The sequence below is a fragment of the Varanus komodoensis genome, unplaced genomic scaffold (assembly GCF_004798865.1).
Source record: "Varanus komodoensis strain SLA01 unplaced genomic scaffold, ASM479886v1 scaffold11, whole genome shotgun sequence".
Classification (NCBI taxonomy): domain Eukaryota; kingdom Metazoa; phylum Chordata; class Lepidosauria; order Squamata; family Varanidae; genus Varanus; species Varanus komodoensis.
In genome coordinates this window covers 9107062-9128776 of record NW_025335317.1, presented here as the reverse complement: position 1 = coordinate 9128776, position 21715 = coordinate 9107062, and the positions used below count along the sequence as shown (strand labels likewise).

Below are 21715 nucleotides of genomic sequence, written 5' to 3'. Positions count from 1 at the left end.
GGTAAGGAGAAGGCATAAGTCTGTTCTCAGAACTGAATGCTTGGTGTTGGCTTTACTTAATATATATATATATATATATATATCACTAAATAAAAATCCATGCTGTCATCATATTGACAGAAATTGTTCATCTATGGGTCTTCCTTTTTAAACAAGTTAATAACACGATCTTCATTTATAAATACAGAATTAGATCCAGACTTAGTTGTACATAGTTAGAGTAGGTCTGTTGAGATCAGCTAGACTTAAGTTAGTCATTGCTGAAATTCCCATTGATTTCAGTGTGTCTACTCTATGTATGGCTAAATCTGGATCCAACCATGGTTTCTCATTTGAACAACAGCATAAGAACTGATGCAATGGAATCACTCTGTGTATGAATTCTGAGCTAGGAAATTATTGATTTAAATAGGATTCCAGCCATAAATTCATTAGGTTGCTTTAGGCAAGCCTCCATTTCTGTCTTCCATTTGCCAAGTGGAATGAGAATACTGTCATCTACCTTGCTTGTTCATTGTTACTGTAATCATATATGTGCTCAGACTGTTCAAAAAGTGCTCCATACAGATTGCTTCTGCTCCCCCTTTTAAAAAACAGTTTCATTCAGTTGCTTGTGCTTGTGTCACCTTTGTAGCCACCGCCACCATGTCCTCCATGATCAAGATGTTGACAAGAGGACCTGTGTTCCTATGAACCACCTCTGGGAGGAGCAGGCCCCCTACACCGTCTGCAACAGCTCTCTGTCAGAATATGGGGTCTTGGGTAAGTCTCAACAGTTCTCCTTGGGCTGATTGTGTGCCTTGAGGTTTCATGAAAGCAAGCAAGCAAGCAAGCAAGCTTGCTTTCCATCAGTCCCATTGGAGAGGATGTTTCAGCGATCCTCATTGCAATCCGAATGTAACACAAATCAAGGAATCACTTAAGAGAGCATTATGATAATGGAGATCCAGTGTGGTGTAGTGGTTAAGATCACGGGACTGGGACTCAGGCGATCCGGGTTCTAGTCCCCGCTCGGCCATGGAGCCAACTGGGTGACTTTGGGCCAGTCACAGACTCTCAGCCCAACCTACCTCACAAGGTGGTTGTTGTTGTGGGGATAAGATGGAGGAGGAGAATGATGTAAGCTGCCTTGAGCCCTTTGTAGGAAAAAGGCAGGATATAAATCAATCAATCAGGAATTATTTTTATACATTTCATCCTGAACCAGTGTGGTATAGTGGTTAGAGTGTTGGACTAGGACTGGGAAGACCCAAGTCCAAATCTCCACTCTGCTTCAATGCTTACTATATGGCCTGGGGCCAGTAATCCTCTCGTAGCCTTGCCAATTTCTCAGGGTTGTTGCAAGGATGAAATGTTTAGAGGACGAATCAAAAGTACCACCTTGAGCTCTTTGGAAGAAAGGTGGGAAATAGACAGCTAAAATGTTTTGGGATGGTTTGAATAGTTCCAATAGTGAAGCATTGCTTAACACAAATGGGTTAAAATAATCTAAAATGTTTCTTATGCCATATTTTATGCATACTATCTTACTTTACATTTATTCTGTCCATAGAAATTGATGTTGAAACTGGGTTCTTTATTTAAAAAATCTACTGATTTTTTCTTTAAGAATTAAAGCCTCTGGTTTCCTTCTGAATTTTTTAAATGGTAACCATGGAAGGAAGATTGGTTTTGAATCATTCCCATCCATTGCAAGAAAAGAAGGAGTTATAGCTGGGAAGGTTTGTGGGGCCAGCATGATTAGTTTTCTGCAGTAGAGAAACCAGTAGCATCTGATGCAGACATCCTACATCATGCTTCATACAACCTTTTTCTTTCATCACATCTTCCCAGGCAAGTAAATGCAGCCATGATAAAAGACAGAGATTAAACAGCAGACCTGAACTTGTCCTGGCATAAACAAACAAGATGACTCTTAGTTGGTCTGGGAGTTTCCATTAGTATTCTTTTGGATAGGAGCTAATTAAGTAAAATGAATTGAATAGCTCTGCAGGATGGAGCTTCAAATTGTTTTTCTGGCAGGTGCAGAAACAGAGAGCTGGCTCTTGTTCAGAGTGTTGAGCCCAGCGCTGAGGTATTCCTGAATGACTGAGGCGCACCGAGTGTATAATATTTTCACTGCAATCTTATTCTAACTGGACTAATTTGCCACAGGGATAAAACCACCACATCCCAGTTGCTCTACAGAGTGAAAGGACATTTCTGGGAAAGGGAAGGGCACACGCAGGAGATGCTGAGAATCGTTCAACTGTTGTCCTTGCCATACTTTAGTCTAAGTCGTATGTAGAACTTGTTGCAATCTAAGTATGGGATTCCTATACATGGGGTCAACTTTTTATTTCCCCCCCCCCACTCACTCACTTGTGCATTATGAAGATCAACAGCATGACAAAACCCAGAATGTTGTGTGTAGCACTAAGATGCATGTGTGCGGCCCTTTATCTGCATTAACGGACTTCTAGCTTGGGAGAGAACTTCCTTGTTGTCTCTTTGTGCCTTACATAGATTTGGCTTCCACTGCAGATGCCAGCTCATGTGAATGCCCCTAGTTCTGGAGTCACCGACATAGTGCCTGTGGATACCATTGTGCCTTTGCCTGCTGGACTTACTTTCTGCCCTGAATAAAAAAAAAAAAACCATTAAAAATACCTGGGAGGTTGGGCCCCAAAGGTTTCCTTAGAAAATAAAAGTGATGGTTGGCTGGAACCCACTGTGTTCTTTTGAAGTGTGCCCATTTACCTAGAAGAAAGAAATAAATAAGCTGGCAGGGTAGTAGGGGGCATCCTCGTGGCTGAGAGGGATGATGGGGAGTAGGGGGTACCTGTGCTGGGACGTCTGTCACCTCAGTGATGCCTTGGTTTGCCTGGTTTTGAGTGAGTATGCACATGGAGCATGTAAGTGTGCGTTTAGATTGTGTTGGGCTGTGTTTTGCCTGTGTTTGTGCATGTTTTGATGGAGAGAATCGGTGTGTGTTTCTCTGAACCTCTGTCTGTGTGATGGGTATCAGAGCAGAAAATGGTGGGTTTGAATGAGTGGTTTTGTGCTTCGGAATTCCGATTCCATCTCTGTCTTGTTTCTTGGTCCCTGGGCATATCCTTTTTCATTTATCTCTTCCAGTTTGCCTTTGGACATGGGTGCTTTGTGACTGGCCATGCCCAAATGGCAGCCATTTGTGTGTGTGAACAAGCCACTTAATTGTGGCTGCTTTGTGAACGTGCCAATGATACACACCCGGCATGTGCCCCCTTTTCCAAACAGGTTGGGGATTTCTACTTTAGTTTCATGTGTGTTCAGCTTGTCTCTGTGCTAAAATACAGGGGCTGCAGGCTGGTTGGACACTCTTTCATGCCTCAAATTGAATGATAGGCCCATTGGTCCCAGAGGAGGGAATTGGTGGCAAGGGAAAGGACAGAAATGTTTGTGTGAGCAGAGCAGAAGACTAGAACTCATAATCTGTTTTCACAGCTAGACAAAGTTGTACTTAAAAGTTATTGTTTCAGTTGGTGAGAACATTGGAATGCCATTTTTCGCTCACAATTAGAAGCCACAGGGGGAAGAAAGAAATTGTAGCAAGGCGAAACCTGATTCTCAAAGTTCTCTATTGGGGCAAACTGATTAAAGCACAGGGGCTTCCACCAGTGGAGTTCCATGAAGAGGATGTTTGCAGTGCTGTGCTGATGATGCAGCCAAGACAGAGACTGTGTTAAATGTTACGCTCCCCTTCTTGTTCTTTTAGATGCTGTAGTAGGTACAGCAGTAGATTAGTAGATTGCTCCTTCTTGCTAAATAGCAACGGTTTGTGATCTGATGGGGTGAGGACTGTGTACATGTAAATCCAGAAGGATACAAGCAAGGCGCTAATGAATGCTACTACACTGGTATTTCTGAAGAGGATGAAATGACGGTTTTAAATTCCTTATGGTGAGAAGTGCTTGTGCATAGCATAAGTACTTAATTCTAGTCTTTCCAAAACTCTACATCTCAAAGATCAAAGAAATGCTATATAGATATCTGTTTGTTGATTTGTTTAATTATATCTCATGGCCTTCTAACAAACAAGGTACATTACTGCAAACACACATTTAAATTACTTTCCTGTACTGTGAAATACTTAGAATCTAACAGCTTTGCCACCCCCTTGCTGGTCTTTGTTCACATATATTGCAATGTAGGGGGAACATGTTCAAGATAACACAAGAGCAGAAGAAGTGGTCGGCTGTCATTCCCAAAGACATCCTTTTGGTGTTTTTGTTTTGTTTCGCTTTAAATCCCTGCCTGAGAATCCCTGACTAATGGCAAATCATGTAGAATTAAGCTGCAGCTTCATTTATGCTAATTGAAAACTTCTATTTCAAGGGAGTGATGGGGGGTCAGAATAACGCCACGTGTGAACTGGCACACCGCTCTTCAGCACCTCTGTGTCTGGCAGAGCGACACAAGCGAAAGCATGAAAGGCAGAGCCTGATTGCTGCCTTTGCTTCTGAGGAGTCTGGCATCTGTGCCCTCCAAGCAGACTGGCAGTGCCACTGCAGTGCCCCGCAAGCATTACTGGCGGAAAACACCCTGGATGGGGTTGGTTATGTTACTAGATCCCAAATTATTTTATTATAATGGACTGCCCTGGGGGTTGAATCCATCGTGAGCAGAAATGATGTGCTCGTTCCTTCCATATAGGAAAGGGGCATCATTGTAAGAATAACCCCCTTGTAAGTATAACCAAGATCAGCTGTTAGATATGCTCGTGTTGCAAATAAAATGCTTATGGAGAATAATTGGGGAACTGGCTCTAATGACTGGAGATCATAAAAAAGGAAGCAGCTGTTAGGTTTTAAGCAAGGCTTCTCCAACCTGTTGTCCTCCAGATGTTTGGACTACAACTACCATCACCATTGACCCTTCTGGCGTGGGCTGATGAAAGTCACACCACTTGGGGAAATCTCTTCCAGGTTTCAGTCATGAGTAGAATTCAGGGGTGTTTAGCAATTCACTGTTGCAGCAGAATAGCAGTTAGGGAGAAAGATACATGTGCTGATTTGAAGAGGTTAAGTATTTATTTTAAAAATTTATAAATTGCACCTATATAGGACTCTCTGGATGGCGAACAATTAAAACCAGTAAAAACAAGTAAAATACAAAAATTTTGACCACTGCATAGATCATTAACTAAAATTATTTTAAATAAGTAAAGTAGAGCCTTCACTGAAAATTATACAGCATTTAAAATCAACACTGTTTGTTTTAGGTGTATAGGGAATTGACCTAGGCAGGCATTTAGCTAAGATAGAAATACTGAACTCTTTAATCTTATGTAGATTGCTGTAATTTGAGATTTTTTCTTTGAGATTAGTTTGGATTTACCTTTGACACGCACAGTTCTATTAGAGCAGCATATGTGTGAATAAGCTTTGAACAAATGAGCCATCTTGTGTGTTTTCTCACCCATGTCACCTAATCAGTAGAAATAGCCTTTTAATGCTTGTTTAAAAATAGAACTGGACTCAAGCCCATCTAGCTTCCCTTTCTTTTAATAATACCTTGGGGAGCTTATTGTACAAAAAGAAGAAGAAACCCACTGTTTCAGCAGATGACAAAACAGCATGTCTGCGAGGTTGTAAAAATAAATTTATCTTGTTGGAAATAAAGAATAAGAGTGTGGACGAATATGGATTTCTGGCAGAGAGCAAGTAATGGAGATATTTTGCCCGGAAGGCTGAAAAGAGTGCATTGGGTTTTCTAACGTTTTGGTGGAGAGAAACAGAACATACGCTGGAGTTTACGGATGATCTCTTCATGGAACTTAGCTCCGCAGAAACCAAGCAGTTCATTGAAATAATTTTGTCAAGATCCGACCAGACATCTTGAATAGAATTAGCATAAGGAATAGCTCATAAAAATTCACATCCTCTGCAAATGCAGTCTGTGAGTGCATTCATGTATGGGCATTGTAAGTGTCCATATACCTGCTGTTCCTGCACATATTCAGACTATTCAGCATATTTGCCTGGCACCTGGAATGTTGCTTTTGTTTAATTGGAAAGTGTTTGTTTTGCTCTCGCTTGGAGTCCAACCTGTAGGGAAAACAAAAGAGCATGTAGCTTGGCCTCATCGTTTCCTACTAATGCAATCTTGTCCGAAGTGTGGATCTACATAACTCATTTATTTACTGCATTTTTATCCTGCTGTTTAGGCAGTGTTGTTTGCATCAGCCGATAAGAGAGACTTCTGTTCAGGGTTTGGATCTAGGGCAGACCCAGAGGGCCGTTCCAAGTTCTGTCTCCATGTGCGGGTGCACACAACTTCCAAGGACTTGTGCTTCAGTCGAGAACTTTGCACTTTATAACATCTAGGCACATCTAGACTGTGAAACACGCTCCCCAGGGAGGCCTGCCTGGCACCGTAGCTTTATTCTTTCCAATGTCAGCTGAAGACCTTTTTATTTCCCCAATATTTTAACAGTTAATTGGTTTTCTCCTTGTTTTTATCAGCATTTATTGGACGCAGTGTGTGGTTTGTTGTACACGGTTGCTTTGTCTGTCTTAGTTTTTTGGTTTTTGTAAGCCATCCAGAGACTTGTAGTATTGGGACAGCGTATAAAAACTTTAAATAAATAAATAAATAGACAGATCTCGGGGCAAGGATTCACATGGATGCTCAGAGCTGGCACATGGATTCTGCACAGAGTTCATAATGTTCACTTGACCTCAGCACCTTTCCTGCAGGGTCCATAATTTCCTCTGGAGCTACCCTCCTATGCTTCGAAATATGCAAACTTCCAGATGCCTTCTTGGGTCCAGTATTTGAGTTCTTGCCTAGGTCTGAGGACAGGACAAGTATTTTCAGCAGTAAAAGATGTATAACATGCCCTTGGTAGTGAACACACATTATTTCCCAGGGGGCTCTGTGTGCAGGGCAAGTAAAGGTAAGGTGGAAATTATACCTGCAGCTTGCGGTTCCTTGCATTTCAAGGATAATTATGTTTGTCCTGCCAGAAAGGCTTCTGGAGAAAAATGTATGTTTTCCAGGCTACGTTTTTTTTTTTTTTGTGGTAGAATAATACTTTGTTTCAGCAGAAAATGCCAATCTTGTAGGGGAAAATCCTTCTACAATGACATTTTTGCTAGAAATCTGCACTCATCAAGAATGCAACCATATGCATAGTCATTAAACATAGACTTCGAAGTTCTAATAAAGTGGTAAGCATCCTTTCCTCAGTGCTGTGTGTGCATACAATTTGCATTCCACAAAATGAACCAGGCTTCGGATAAATTCTCATCGGCACAGCACCCCCGGTTCTGCTGCAGGCTCCCGTCTCCACAGTATAAATCACCAACGACAAGTACATGAGACCTGTCAGGGACTGCTTACTGGGAGGTTTGAAGCAGAAGCCGACTGTGTGTAGAGCATATCAAGAGACAAGGTGTCCTCCTTTGGTCAGCAGGAGCTGCCGAGCTCCTAAAAGTTTCCTCATTAAAGGCATGAATGAAAGATTTTATCACAGCTAGAACCTGAGTCCAGAGATTACATGTTATGTTTATTAATAACTTCTCCCAGGGTTGCCAGATATGTTTTGCAAATATTACTCTTTAGGGAGCAATTATTCCTGCTACTGGGGTACAGTATATTTAATAGGTAATCATGAAGGCATATGTTATAATTCAATGTCCAGTTTTCAGGAGACAGATAATTGACAATTGCTGCATTTAAAAATATGTTTCTGCAATTCAAGGACATAATTTTGAGGTTGTAGTATGTACAAATCAACACTTAGATTTAGGCAACTCCAAACAGCACAATGTCTGTGGGAAACACTGATATTTCCTGCAGCACACATGTAATTTGTGGACCTTATCTACATACATGTGGCATTCAGAAAAGTGTTCACGGATATTTAAAGATGCACTTGCACCTGTGTGTGATGTTTGCACATTATGCATTTGCTCCTGCAATGTGGCTTAAAAAACTGTAATATAGGGAGCTTGTTCTCATTTTGTAATTACTTTAAGTCCTAGATCTATGAGTGTGAATATCTACAGACATGGACAGAGAAAAAAATATTTTACAAGACAAAATCCAACCATATTATGAGTTTCTTAGGTTTCAGCTCAGTGCTTACAAAAAGAACACTCTGATGTCAGGAATCATCCAAAACTCAGGTGCATTGCTGCACTTGCCGCTCTGTCCATCCCTGGGCATCGTTTGCATCCTCACCCAAGCTCAGAGCAGTGTCTGCAGCCTCAGAGGGGAAACTCCAAATCCTTTAGCCTGTGAGATGCTTAAGGTCTATGGAACTGCACCCTTGCCCATGTAACCATCCATATGTACATATCCTCTTCTGTGTTCCCTGCAGTCCAGCATCTGCATTGTCAAATGCAAGTACATTCTCTGTAAACTGCTTTTTCTGCTGAAAGATACTCCAGTTGGCGTGCAGCCTACTGAAGTAAAGATGTAAACATTAACTGGAATCCAATTGGAAGGCACAATTTAGCATCTGTAATATTAAAAAGTAAGGAACTGAGTAAGAGAAATTGGCTGCGTGAAGCGTTTGACCTTTTTGACTCAGGCACCTGGAAAGCCAGATGGAATCATTTAAGATTCAGCCTGGGCAATGAAGGGCATTTGTTTAGAATTGTGATGTAATTGTCCTTTTTTAGCATATACATCTGTAGCTTTCATGGCTACAGGACAAACAAATCTTGAAAATGTCTGCAAAATGCAGTCCCTATGCTCACCAGGGGCTGCTCACATGGGAACTTTGTTTACCAGGCGTGGTTGCATGCCTTGAAATGCTCCGATAAATGATTGTATCTGGATTATACACCCTGATAAAGGTTTGGTGCGCCAGACACGATTCCTTCCCTATCCATTTCAGATCCAGGACTAGCCATCGTACTGCTGCCCATTTCCCAGTTCCATCTTGCCTCAGCCCTGCCCAATCACAGCTCTTCATGCCAAACTTCAGAGTTTTGCCATTAACTCTCGAGTCATTGCGCATCTTTTCTCCCCATACTTTCCCTACCTTTCCGTTCTTGAGTCCCTCCAGTGAGTAACTCCTTAGATATATGCTTCTTTTTTCAAACAAGTCCAAAGAGCAGTATCTGGCTATGCGGATCTCTCATTTCTACACTCCAGTCCCTTTGAAACTGTTATATATTAGGCAGAATGAAGAACGGGGTGCATGAGAGACAGTGTAAATTCAGTGGTGTGAAGAAAATTGGTACGATTGTTTACAAAAAGTTATCTGCTTTGTTTCATCACTCTTTAAAAATGCAGAGTTGCATCCAGTGGATGTGGAAGCATAAGGGAGCTCACACAGCCAACCTTTCTATGCCATCTCTTTCCCTCTGCAGACCCTGCACTTCCCCACACACAAAAGTCTACCCAGAGAGTCAAGGGCCCCTCCTGAATAGTGTGACATGTGCTTTAGAGCATGGCCACAGGTAGCCACGGTTACCTATATCATTTCAGGTAGTCTGAGCAATTGGCTAGAAGAGAACGTTCCGTTCCAGTTGCTCGGTTGCTCCTCTGCTGCCCCATCCCTCCCCTTCCCTACCACCTCCATTGCCGCCGCCGCCGCCTCCTCCCCGCAAACGCTTCAGGCCTCCATGGGACTCAGAGGCATTCTGGAGATAAGAAAGGAAGGGGCCAGAGCTATTGGAGGCCTGAGCTTCCCTCTCCTGTGTGCTCAGCCTTGACCCAGGTACATTAAAATAAAATAAAGCGAAAAATCAAGAGGGCCTGGGGGCCTCTGTGGAGAGTAAGGAAAGTGTCTGGGGCGCAGGAGCATCCGTGGGTGTACAGCAACGGAAACCCCAATTCTAGGATAGTGTTCCCCCATTCGTATGATTCAGACAGCCACATGTACCTCTGTGGCATCAACAGCCACTCTTAAGTCCGATTTACCAGTGCATAGAGCAGCTGCTAACCTCTGTACTTTGTCATGAGGAAAGGTGCCAGAGTTGCTGAACAGGCTGGCGGCGAAGGGTCAAGAATCAACAGTGTCGCTTCTGCCAGTCCACCAGCCACACTGCCGCTGATGTCTTTGACCTCCCCAAAAGGGATGGGGTGCAGGTGTCTTGTTGGCTACCCTGTGAATAAAACCCTTGTTGTCAGATGAATTGTGGGCTTGAGCTCAAGAGTTACAAGGTGTTTACAAAAGGAAAAGCTCCTCGGTGAGTGGGAAGTCATCTGCACACAGGAGGGTGCCTTTGCATGCAATACAATATATCGAATTAAACAAAGGAAGTGGAACCCTTGTTTTCAGATTTCTGAAGAAGATGCGATTGATCAACCTCAGTAACATCATTGGAGTGTCTTCTATTGGGTATAATGCAATTTTGCACAAGCACATCATGCCAGTAAATTATATTACAGTAGAGATTCTGTTTTCTTTCACTCCCTTTGGTATAAGTTGATGATGAGGTCTACATGGCATCGTATAATGCTGCTGTAGGAATGTTTCTGCTCTTGCCAATTTCATGACCTATTTAAAAGCATGCAGTGCAGGAAGGAGGCAGGGGGAGAGAAAAAGCCATTTTGTCTGGCAAGGACATTAGCTACAGGGCAGAAGTCAAGAGAAATATCCTAGAGTTAACATGGGTCATTAGAAAAGAAAGTAGGCTAATATTAGGTTTAATTATTTTTTCCTGAACTCGCTGGAGCTGCTTGAAACCTCACATTATAGTGTAGCTCAACAAAGAAGCATTGTTATTACGGTTTATTGTAGCAATTGGCTATTAATCTGCCTCAGTCAAGATGCTGAGCAAACGCTGTGGCAGCCAGTTGATATTCTATAGTAGATTTTTGTTCCATCTTTTTTAACCAATTACTTAATGCCCCAGTTCCTGCCATAGCATTAAGACTTTGCTATATGGCTGTTCAGCACTCTTCCTATGGAAAATTCTAGTTCAGTTGCTAGGGAGTCCCACATAAAATTTCAAAGGGACTTCAAAAATCTTCATTTTCTTGATCTCTGCTTTCTGAATTTGCTCTTCTGGTTTTGTTGGTTCACAAAGGAAGCTTCTTCCCAAGCCCGCTGGATCACCAAATGCACATAATTTTGAATGCAATAATGTATTTGCAAGTTTATGGAAAGTATATGGAGTCTTGTGGAAATGTACAGGAATGGAAGATTGTCTGCTGTATAGCTCAGCGTGTCAATACTCCCATCTTTTCAATGACTGTGCTGTTTTCATTATCCTAGCCTTCCCAGTCGTCATCGTGATCATCGCATTACATTTCTATACTGCCTGTAGCCAAAGCTGTCTGGGCAGCTCACAACATGCAAGTCACCCATCCAGATTTCAACCAGGCCTGACCCTGCTTAGCTTCCAAGATTAGCAGGATCAGGCACTTCAGGCTATAAGGAAACAATAATTGTCTTACATGAACCAGGTCACTGCCTCAATTGAGTCAAGCTTCTGATATCAGATTGAAACTCATTCACATAATTTGTTCTTCAAATGTCTCACTTCAGTATCGCAGAAATCACAGTGCGCTAATACGTATTTTCTCTCCTGCTTAGGTTTTGAACTTGGCTTTGCTATGTCAAGTCCCAATGCTCTGGTGTGCTGGGAAGCTCAGTTTGGCGACTTTCACAACACAGCACAGTGCATCATAGACCAATTTATCAGCTCAGGACAGGCCAAATGGGTTCGTCACAATGGGATCATTCTGCTTTTGCCACACGGAATGGAAGGAATGGTAGGGTTTCTATTGGGTGTTCCATGTGTAGAAACTAACCAGTTCCACAGTTAGAGAAGTGTAATGCATCTTTGTGAAAAATGGAGACTTCCTTGTTTCTTTATTTAAATAAGATTAGTTTTGTGTCAGTAGATGCTGTATAAGGAATAATCATGTAGTGACTTCAGGAGCATACCTTTAAGGGGTTTAGGCTACAGTCCTGCCTATTTGGGAATAAATTCCACTGATATCAAGAGGCTTTACTTCTGAGTAATGAGATGCTCAAGTATAATATGCTCCATTCATGGAATAAACACATGCTGTAGTTGGCTGTCTACTGACTGCTTGAACCTGTGTCAAAAATGGTAATGATAAACATTACAACTTCTAGGCACACAATCATTTTTGCCAAAGAAAGCTAGTTCAATTATATTCCAGGTGGAATGTCATGAACAGCTGAACATTCTAACATGTGTAGCACCCTGAATGCCCGGAAGAATACTGGATACCTGATTTCTTTCTCCTGTGACGTTACAGCTGCAGCCTTCTGTCAGTTTCCATACAGTTCATTCAAACTCAGATGCACAAATGCTGTGTCTCTTTAGAGTAACATTTTCCACTAGTGCAAACCTTAGTGCTAGGAATTGTGGCCTCGTGGGTGGCACTGTGCTGGAGAGGATGGCAGATGAATCTCATGGCCTGATTCCCAATTCTTCATAGGCACCTAAACTTGTTTCCTCCAACCATGTGCTTTTCAGGGGCCGGAGCATTCTTCAGCCAGGCCAGAGAGGTTCCTTCAGATGAGTAATGAAGATCCCGATGCCTTCCCAGTAAGTAGATCTGTTATTTTTCCTCCCCACAGAGCCCTCTTTCTTCAGCTGCCAGATCATTCTTCTGTGCAGCATTACCTTTGGGACATCTATTTTAACCCTCTATCAATAGAAAACTTGACTCTAGCAATCTGATTCTGGGGTCCCATGTACCCCAAGGAAGCCTTACAAACTTCTAGTGCCATGTATCTTTTGAATGTCTTTTTTGAGACCTCTCCCTTTCCAGTAGAAGTACTCCCTTACCAGTACTCCCTTACCAGTAACTCACAATACAAAGTACAACAACCTAAAGAAATAATATGTGGGGCTTAACTTGATTCCCTAGACTATCTGGCTGGCACTTTGTCTAGGCTCGGTCTAGGGTTTGAGCAATTCACAGCCTTGGTCTCTTAGGAAGAGACATGCTTTGAGATGTTCACTGCATCATGGGTTGTTTGGTTTCCATGAAATGAAAAATGTTTAAGCAACCCAAATGTACCATATTTGGGGGTGCAGCAAACACTGGCCACTGTTTGACCATCTTAGGAAGCAGTGCTTTTTTTTTTTTGTCATAGAATGCACCGGAACAGAGTTCCGGCACCTTTTTTCGACAAATTTTCCAAGTTTTAAAAATAACTTTTGAAAATTTGATGTTTGGTCCACGTGGATTTGAATCGCCCTGTCGAGTGTAGCAGGTCAGCGGCAAAATCATTAAAACGGTGCATGCGGGCTGCTTGTGTGTCGAGTCCAATGCATGCGTACTTTGTCCACACTGGTTGTGATGGCACTGCTTATCTTGTGGCACTGCTTGGCTTGTGATTGGTCGTGTGCTGAGTGCTTACTGCATGCGGTGACCGTGATGTTTCGTTACACAACTGACGCGTGAGGGTGTGTGTACAGTGATGGACTACATGTGAAAGGTAAATAATTTCATGAGTTCCGGCACCTTTTCTCTTACAAAAAAAGCACTGTGAGGAAGTATATGTAGAGGCCATCTGTTCACAGGGTCCACACCAACAGTAGGTTTATTAGAATAAAGAATCAGTAACTTTTGAACAAACTGATAAGCCATGGTGTGTTGTGTTTTGTTTTTGGCTGGGTCAAAAAGCAGGGTTTAACTAGAAGAAAATTACTTGAACAATTTGGTTTTGTAGAAGAGTTTTAAAAACTTGTAGGGGTTCTTTTGATCTTGATCACATTTGGCGCGGCTGCAAAGGGAAGCGAATGAGTTGGCTACTGTGGAAATAGATGAAATATTGTGTGCTTGTTTTCAACCTGTATACAAAATTGGCAAAAAAAGGCACGAGGAGTACAAGTTTAAACATTTTGCATGGTCACTGGAACCCCTCGGATCATCTTACCTGGTTTTGGTTTTCTTAGTCATTTTGACTGAAGGCACCATTGAACCCCGTCTTCTCCTTGACCTTGCCTAGTACAGGCAGGGAGGTATTTGACTCTGAAAGAATGCAGAGAAGCTAAACGAGCTCTTGAGAGGTACTGCCATTGAGTGAGTTCATCACGTGCACTACATCCTGCCTCTTCAACCTTGCATGCTCAAACATGGTTTACAGAGGTAATGCTTACAGAAGATGCTGCTGTATGGTGTAGTGGTTAGGTGCACAGGCCTGGGACTCAGGCAGTCCTGGTTCTAGTCCCTTGCGACTTTGGGCCAGTCAGAGCCTCTCAGCCCAAAGCTACCTCACGTTGGTTGTTGTTGTGAGGATAAGATGGAGAGAAGGAGCAGATCTCCTGAATTTCTGGACTAGTAGGTTTTCATAGCACAGAAACAGACCATTTTCTTTTTTTAAATATATATATCTATATCTATATCTATATCTATATCTATATCTATATCTATATCTATATATCATTCATTCATTCATTCATTCATTCATTCAATTTATATCCTGCCTTTTTCCTACAAAGGGCTCAAGGTAGCTTACATCATTCTCCTCCTCCATCTTATCCCCACAACAACCACCCTGTGAGGGAGGTTGGGCTGAGAGTCTGTGAACTGGCGCAAGGTCACCCAGTGGGCTCCATGGCTGAGCAGGGACTAGAACCCAGGCCCCCTGAGTCCCAGTCCCATGCTCTTAACCACTGCACCACACTGGCTCTCATTAATAAATGATTCACTGTTTTATTGTCAATATTAATTATGTGAATGTATTGCATATATATTGAAAAGAAAAGAGAATGAAAGGAGGAGGAGAATTATGTAGGCTGTCTTGACTTGGTTGACAGGAAAAAAGAAAGATATAAATATAGTAGTAGTAGTAGTAGTAATAATTGCAATAAATTTACCTACCTAGTCAGGGTTGTAATAGAAAATGACTCTTGAAAGGATGCATTTCACATGCTGCAGTAGAACAGCTTTGTTACAATACATGTTTCCAGGTCTGTCCTAATCTTTTTTGTTCCCGCTAAAATAGAAAAGAACGGGGAAATGAACTAGATATAGCAATGGTTTAAAAATAATGGCTGACTTTCTATTATCTCTCATCTGTCCCTGTTCAGCAATATGATGAAGATTTCGAAGTTTCCCAGCTATATGATTGCAACTGGATTGTGGTAAACTGTTCAACTCCGGCCAGTTACTTCCACGTCCTCAGAAGGCAGATTTTGTTGCCATTTAGGAAGCCTGTAAGTGGTTTGGGGTACACCCTCATGCCTGCTGCTGCAGCAGGAATTTGTTTGTTTGCTTAAGTTATTTGTATGCTGTCCTTTGTGAGAGCCTCAGGACAGCTTAGACAAATAAAATTCCAGTACATAACAGTGTAACATAAATAAATTAACGACCCACTCTGGCTGCAATTAAAATATGGTAATAAAATTCAATATTAAAACTTGTTAAAATATTGATTAAATAAAAAGGTCTTAACCTGGCACCAAAAAACATATAATGATGGCACCAGGCAGACCTCTCTGGGGAGCGCATTCCATAGATGGGGCGCCACCACAGAGAAGGCCCTCCTCCGGGTACTCTGTCTCCTAATGTCTTTCACAGAGGTTCCCGGAAGAGGGCATCTGCTGTCAATCTCGGGGCGGGAGGGCAAATAGGGAAGAAGGCGCTCCTTTAGGTATCCTGGTCCCAAGCTGTTTAGGGCTTTAGAGGTAATAACCAGCACCTTGAATAGAGCCCGGACTTCGATGGGAAGCCAATAGAGCTGATAGAGGACTGGGGTTATATGAGAATAATCAGAGAATAATCCCTGTGGTTCCCAGCATTCTGGCCAGGAGTTTCTGCACATTTTTCTGTCCATGCATAGTACTGCTCCCTAGGTGTGCTGTGATGAAGATACTGTAGTATGTTCCATGTGACGGAGTGATGCATGGACGATGGGAGACCAGAAATGATTGATGTGCTTATTTACCTTGCAAAAATTGTCTCAATATCCTTTATGGGCTGCCCTGTGCATGTTTTGTTTATTTTTCTTATTTAAACCATTTTGAAGCTGCTTTCAAAGTGATTTTAACCAGGTGATTGGGGCGCTTGTTGCAACGAGTCAAAATCTAATGAATGAGGAAGTCATTTAATTTGTTCACCTCATTCTTTTATTCAGCTCTCTATTGCATTCCTGTTTCTCAATCATGAAAGTCCTAGAATAAATTTCTGAAGTTATTCTGAGTGTTCTAGATTTAAGTTTCTTGACATAAACACTCAGGCTTTTTCATTGTAGGTAATCACTGAATTGCTTTTGCCTTGATTTATGCAACACATTTTTTATTTATCCGGAAGGTACTGCACTTTCCAGAAACATCTAATGGGACAGCATTTGTTAATGTAATTAGAATTAAATCCTTTAGATGGCGTGCTTCCACTCTAGTTCATCTCCATGCAGTGTACCAACCGTTTTGTTGTATACTGTTCAGCGTTCTTCTCTGCGTTTGAAGTAATGTGCCTGAATGTTCAGAATAATGACAAGTTCTAATACTGGCCATTTCACAGCTTATTATCTTCACTCCGAAGTCATTGCTGAGACACCCTGAAGCAAAATCCAGCTTTGACGAAATGGTGTCAGGTAGGCTCACTGGCATATGTTCTTTCATTTTACAAGCATCTTATTCCTTCTCTCCCTTAAAACATCACTTCCCTTGGTATATTATTTTACATTAAAGGGCTTTCCTTTGCAACATGAGACACAACGATGGCAACAGACTTCTCCTGCTCCTCCCATTGCATTTATATCCCACTTTTATCCTCTTGCCTGGAACCCAAAGCAGCTTACCAGGTTCTCTGCCTCTCCATCCTATGCCCAAACAGCAGCCCTGAGAGGCAGGTTGGGCTGAGAGTCTGTGACTGACGCAGGGTCACTCAATCAGGCTTTGTGGCTGAACGGGGACTAGAACCCGGATGGCCTGAGTCCCAGACCCACACCATATGGGCCTAACCTCTACACCATATGGGCTCTACTTGGCTTCCACAGCCTCTGCTTGCAATCAACCAGTCCCTTTCTCTGGATATACCTCTCCCTGCCTTCTGCTCACCACCATCACCTTTAGTCCCTTCTCTCTCGCCTAAATGTATGTACTTGCTTTATTTGTGGACATTTATACACTCCCTTACCTGCTCCACATTTGTCAAGATGGCATGCAGCAATTTCAAACAATACTGCTCTGCAACATAAAAGCAATAAAACAGGCAGACATTAAAAATGACAATCTTTAGAAGGCCAGTTTGGAAAAAGGCTTCATTGCACCCATTCTAAAAGTAAGGAGAGGGGAGGCCAGTCATGGTTCCAGGGGGAGTGCATTCCAAAGATTGGGGGCAATGTAGGAAATTTTTTTGATAATATAAGATGATTAAAAATGTCACAATTTAAAAGCCCTGTGGCTCATTACTCAGGTGTATTTGCTAGAAAACTTTACAACTAAAGTTCACACATTTGCTATGTGCTGTCTTTTTAATAACTTACCTGATTAATTTTTAAAAATACTTCCACACGCAACAAGATCAGACCAAGACCACAGGCATTTTAAAGGAAATGCTGAGAGAAAAGGCCCCAGTAAGATAAATGGGGATCTTTATAAAGCAAACCTATGGCCACCTAGACAGCATCCAGGGGATGCTAGTTTTTTTGGGTTCCCAGATTTGACTTCCAGCCTCAGATTTACATTCTGATTCCGGGAGCATCAGCATAACAGTGTTCCATGCACTTCGGTGTCTAGTCATGCCGGCCGCATGACCACGGAGACCGTCTGCAGACAAACGCTGGCTCCCTCGGCTAGGAAACGGGGATGAGCACCGCCCCCTAGAGTCTGGCATGCCTGGACTTCACGTCAAGGGGAAACCTTTACCTTTACTTTCCCGTAGCCCTCTCACAGCCAGTACAGAAAGAACCATGCCAGCTGCTTCTCTGAAGCTGAGAAATCAGCTGCATAGAGGGAGCGAAGGGGCATCCTGGGGGCTGGGCAGAGGAGGAGACTGGGCCACCCAAGCAAGACTCCATTCTTCCTTCCCTCTGCAGTGCTGCAGCCAGATGGTCAAAACGAGCCATCGCGCTGAGGCTCGTGTCGGACAGGAGGTGTGGGGTGGCCCTCGGCCCACTCTGCACTGGGTGCCTGCAAGTCCAGAGGCTGATGGCCATCAAGGGGGCAGGTCAACCTGATTCAGCCCTTACCCTTCTCGGACTTGCTTGTGAGTAGGTAGAGACGAGGACTTAAAAATCTCTTCTTCTGCTGACAAAAATAATAAATAAGCCTCTGTTGTGAGATGTGTGCTCAAATCCTGGGACATTTCAAGCTCCAGAACGTAGCCAAGGGCATCTGGCTTGGCACGCAGGGCAGACAATTGTCTAGTCTAGGCATAGACATTCCACAGTTCAGGGACTCATTTGAATCCCGAAAGGCTTCCTGTCTCTCCGCCATCATCACAATCATACTCATAAAATCAATAAACATTGACAACAAAAGCAGGATTAAACAGTGCACTTGGATCTCAAAAAAGCAGGTTTAGCAGCACACCCAGACTGGGAACCTCATCTTGGGGGAGCGCAACCCCACAGAGAATGGGCCTAACATCATTTCTATAGAAAATCTGCCTTTGCAAATAATCAAGGAACATACAAGACTGTGCAGAGGGAGGGCTTCATGAGAACACTGAGGGATATTGGAAGACTATAATTGTCATCGCTTCCTTTATGAAGGATGGGTCTCACCATCGAACTAAATGCCTTTTAGAAAAGCAGCTTCATTGTGTCTCTAGGTACCAGCTTCAGGCGTGTGATTCCTGAAGAAAATGCTGCAGCTGAAAGTCCTGGAGAGGTGAAACGGGTGATTTTCTGCACAGGGAAGGTGTATTATGATCTTGTCAGAGAGAGGAAAAACCAGGATTTAGAGAAGGAGGTGGCGATAACCAGACTGGAACAGGTAAAGCAGAGATGTTAGAGGATGACGAGAACTGGTTGTGTAAACCCTTTTAAATGTGCCTGCCAGTGAAATGTGGACACCCATTAGATATATTAAGGTATTTTCTCACAAAATCCCCACTTTTTAAAACATAGCTTATATGATGGTTTTTTTGGTGTAATTTTGAGTTTAGATCTGTGTGACAAAATTTGAGGAGCTACAAAATGTGAAGGAAACTGATCAGATCTGCTCCATGCACTTCTCCAAGAGATGCCGATGCAGTCTGCCTGCAGAACATGATTTTTGCTCTACTGGGGGAAAATATGGGTTGGATGCAGCACTAGGAGCACCTGTTGTCATACATGGAGTTTCTGCACCTCAGAATGTTTTCTTGTTTCTCTTCTAGATCTCCCCTTTTCCATTTGACTTGTTAAAAGAAGAAATTGAGAAGTATGCGAAAGCCGATCTTGTCTGGTGTCAGGAAGAGCACAAGAACATCGGCTATTATGACTATGTCAAACCTCGTTTCCGCACCATTGTGAACCACACGCGGCCAATATGGTAAGGATGATCTCTTTTGGTTTTCTCGTAATTGAAAGGTTGGCTTGCCCTGTTTGCATTTGGGAAGTTGGAGATGAGCTACTGACCTTTCTATCTACACTTCCCAAATGAGCCATTATTGCTTTGACTGGCCGTGGTTCCAATAGCAGGCTTTTCTGGGCCTGCCGAGATGCTTTAAACGGAAATCTTAAATTTAAACGACATTTTAATTGTTAAAAATATTTGCTTATTTATCTGGCCAGGGCGACTTCTTTTATATTGTTATTTATTTTATATTGTTAATTTTATATTGTTATTTTTGTATTTTATTGTGTTGTAAGCTGCCCCGAGGCTTCGGCAAGGGGCGGCATAGAAATGTTTTAATAAATAAATAAATAAATAAATAAATAAATAAATAAATAAATAAATAAATTCTGGAACCTGGTGCATGCTGAGTCCTGGAACCTGAAATCTGGGATTAAATCTGGAACTTGGTGCATGCTGAGTACTGCCTACTAGTGAGCAAAGTTCCCATGAAGCCTTAAGGTGCTGCTGCACTTTAACGATGTAGTTGCTTAAATTACTAGTCTTTTGTCCCGTGAAAGAAATAGAAGTCCATCAGAAAGTATCTCAGAGATGCCAAAGAAAGATGAGGAAGTATGTGCTGAGAACTGGTTGTCTCAGTGTAGTGAAAGCAGCTTAACAAGATGGGATGGCCAAGCAAACTTTTACCACTTTAAGAAGTGGCTAACACAAGGGAGTAGGTCACACCTGAACTATCCTATGTTGATCCTCCTTCCAGTAGGTCCATAACTCATTTCGTGTCTCTTCGCTCTCAAGGTATGTTGGCCGGGAACCTGCTGCTGCTCCAGCAACTGGCAACAAGAACACTCATCTGGTGTCGCTCAGAAGATTTTTGGACACAGCTTTCAACCTGGAAGCTTTTGAAGGAAAGATGTTTTGAATGTAATACCATTCTGAACATCGAGCATCCTGGGAGAAGATAGCATTAAGGTTGGGTTGAACGGGAACAATAAGGAAATAAAGTACATTCTTGTCGAATGTTATTTTTTAAATAGCCTGGATGTTGAACAGAAGCTCAAACACAGAATTTTCCTGTATGATTATTCCAATCAATACTGGCTTTTTGGAATGTTTTTCTCTGCCACACCCACTTTACAGGTTCTTGTGTGGATAAAATGGAAAAGAGGACAGTGTATACTGTTCTGAGCCACTTGAAGGAAGAACAGAATCAAAATGTAATAGATATCCGCCTATCTATTAGTGAGATGTTAGTGAGATGATATATCTCATGGGAATCCACTTAGGAAATAAATGTATACCCACAGCCTACAGGTATAAATTAAAACACGTCAGCTACATTTCCTCTCTAAAGTAAGCAATGCTTTGCTCATGCAGCTGTTGAATTTTGGCTTCTTTTGCCTCTAGGCCCCAGAGCTGGAAATCAAAGGGTACACCCCCATCTCCCTTTTAACAGTCCCTTCTCAAACCTATTTAGTCTGCATTCTTGACAGATTTGCTTAGAATGATGAATACAGCAACAACTAGGACCCTAGAAATATACTATTCCTGCTGTCCATTTGGGACTGGGACAAGTTAGTGGAAGAATGTTAAGTACTAAGCCTGATCCCTAGTCCCACTAGTACTTGAGCCTGACGTATTAATTGTGTCACAGGTGGAGTGATATCACTTTATTTCAGCACGAATTCCCTTCTATGGACTATGACGGTACTTCCTCACTGGTGAGAAATAGCTGATCCTTCTGTATCTCATGCTGGGGTCCCTCGGTCCTTTCCTGCTGGCTCCAACAGCAAGAAAGCCTGCTTCTCTATTTACACACCACAAGCCATGTTCAGATCAGTCTTCCACAGGCCGATGCCCTCCAGATGTTTTGGACAAGAGCTCCCGCCATTCTTAACTGTTAACCACTAACCATTTGCTGATGAGGACTGAAGTCCAAAATATATCAAGGACACCAAATGGGGAAGACTGATTTAGGTAATTCATACAACAAGCCTCAGATGTGGTGCTAGTTGTTGTGTTCTGATCTATTTGGAGAGTTCTACTTGAATTCCTTACTGTTGCAGACTAGTGGCAATAACCCATTCGGAGTCTGGGTTTATTAATTGGATTCTCCAAACATGACCTGGTTTGCTAGAACCCATTTGTTCTACTCCAATGGGAAGTAGAATCATTTGGAATTTGCAGATACTTGCTTGCTTTACCTTCATTTCACTCTGAATTGAGATTAGTTAAATAATTAAAACGACAGCCTTGTGTTCAGTTACCTGGAAATGAACACCCCTGAATACTGTGAA

At 42.4% G+C, this 21715-nt stretch overlaps 1 protein-coding gene across 2 annotated transcripts in view; it reads left to right on the top strand.

Moving 5' to 3' along the window:
* The window catches only part of OGDHL (oxoglutarate dehydrogenase L), a 52632-nt gene extending 32292 nt beyond the window's left edge, over positions 1 to 20340 (top strand). For both annotated transcript variants that reach the window (XM_044420016.1, XM_044420017.1), the window contains 8 exons: positions 635 to 762; positions 11522 to 11700; positions 12438 to 12509; positions 15006 to 15131; positions 16438 to 16510; positions 18694 to 18857; positions 19243 to 19397; positions 20217 to 20340. In XM_044420016.1, the coding sequence (XP_044275951.1) occupies positions 635 to 762; positions 11522 to 11700; positions 12438 to 12509; positions 15006 to 15131; positions 16438 to 16510; positions 18694 to 18857; positions 19243 to 19397; positions 20217 to 20340 (1021 nt within the window). The remainder of the gene's footprint in view (positions 1 to 634; positions 763 to 11521; positions 11701 to 12437; positions 12510 to 15005; positions 15132 to 16437; positions 16511 to 18693; positions 18858 to 19242; positions 19398 to 20216) is intronic.
* The last annotated feature ends 1375 nt before the right edge of the window (positions 20341 to 21715 follow it).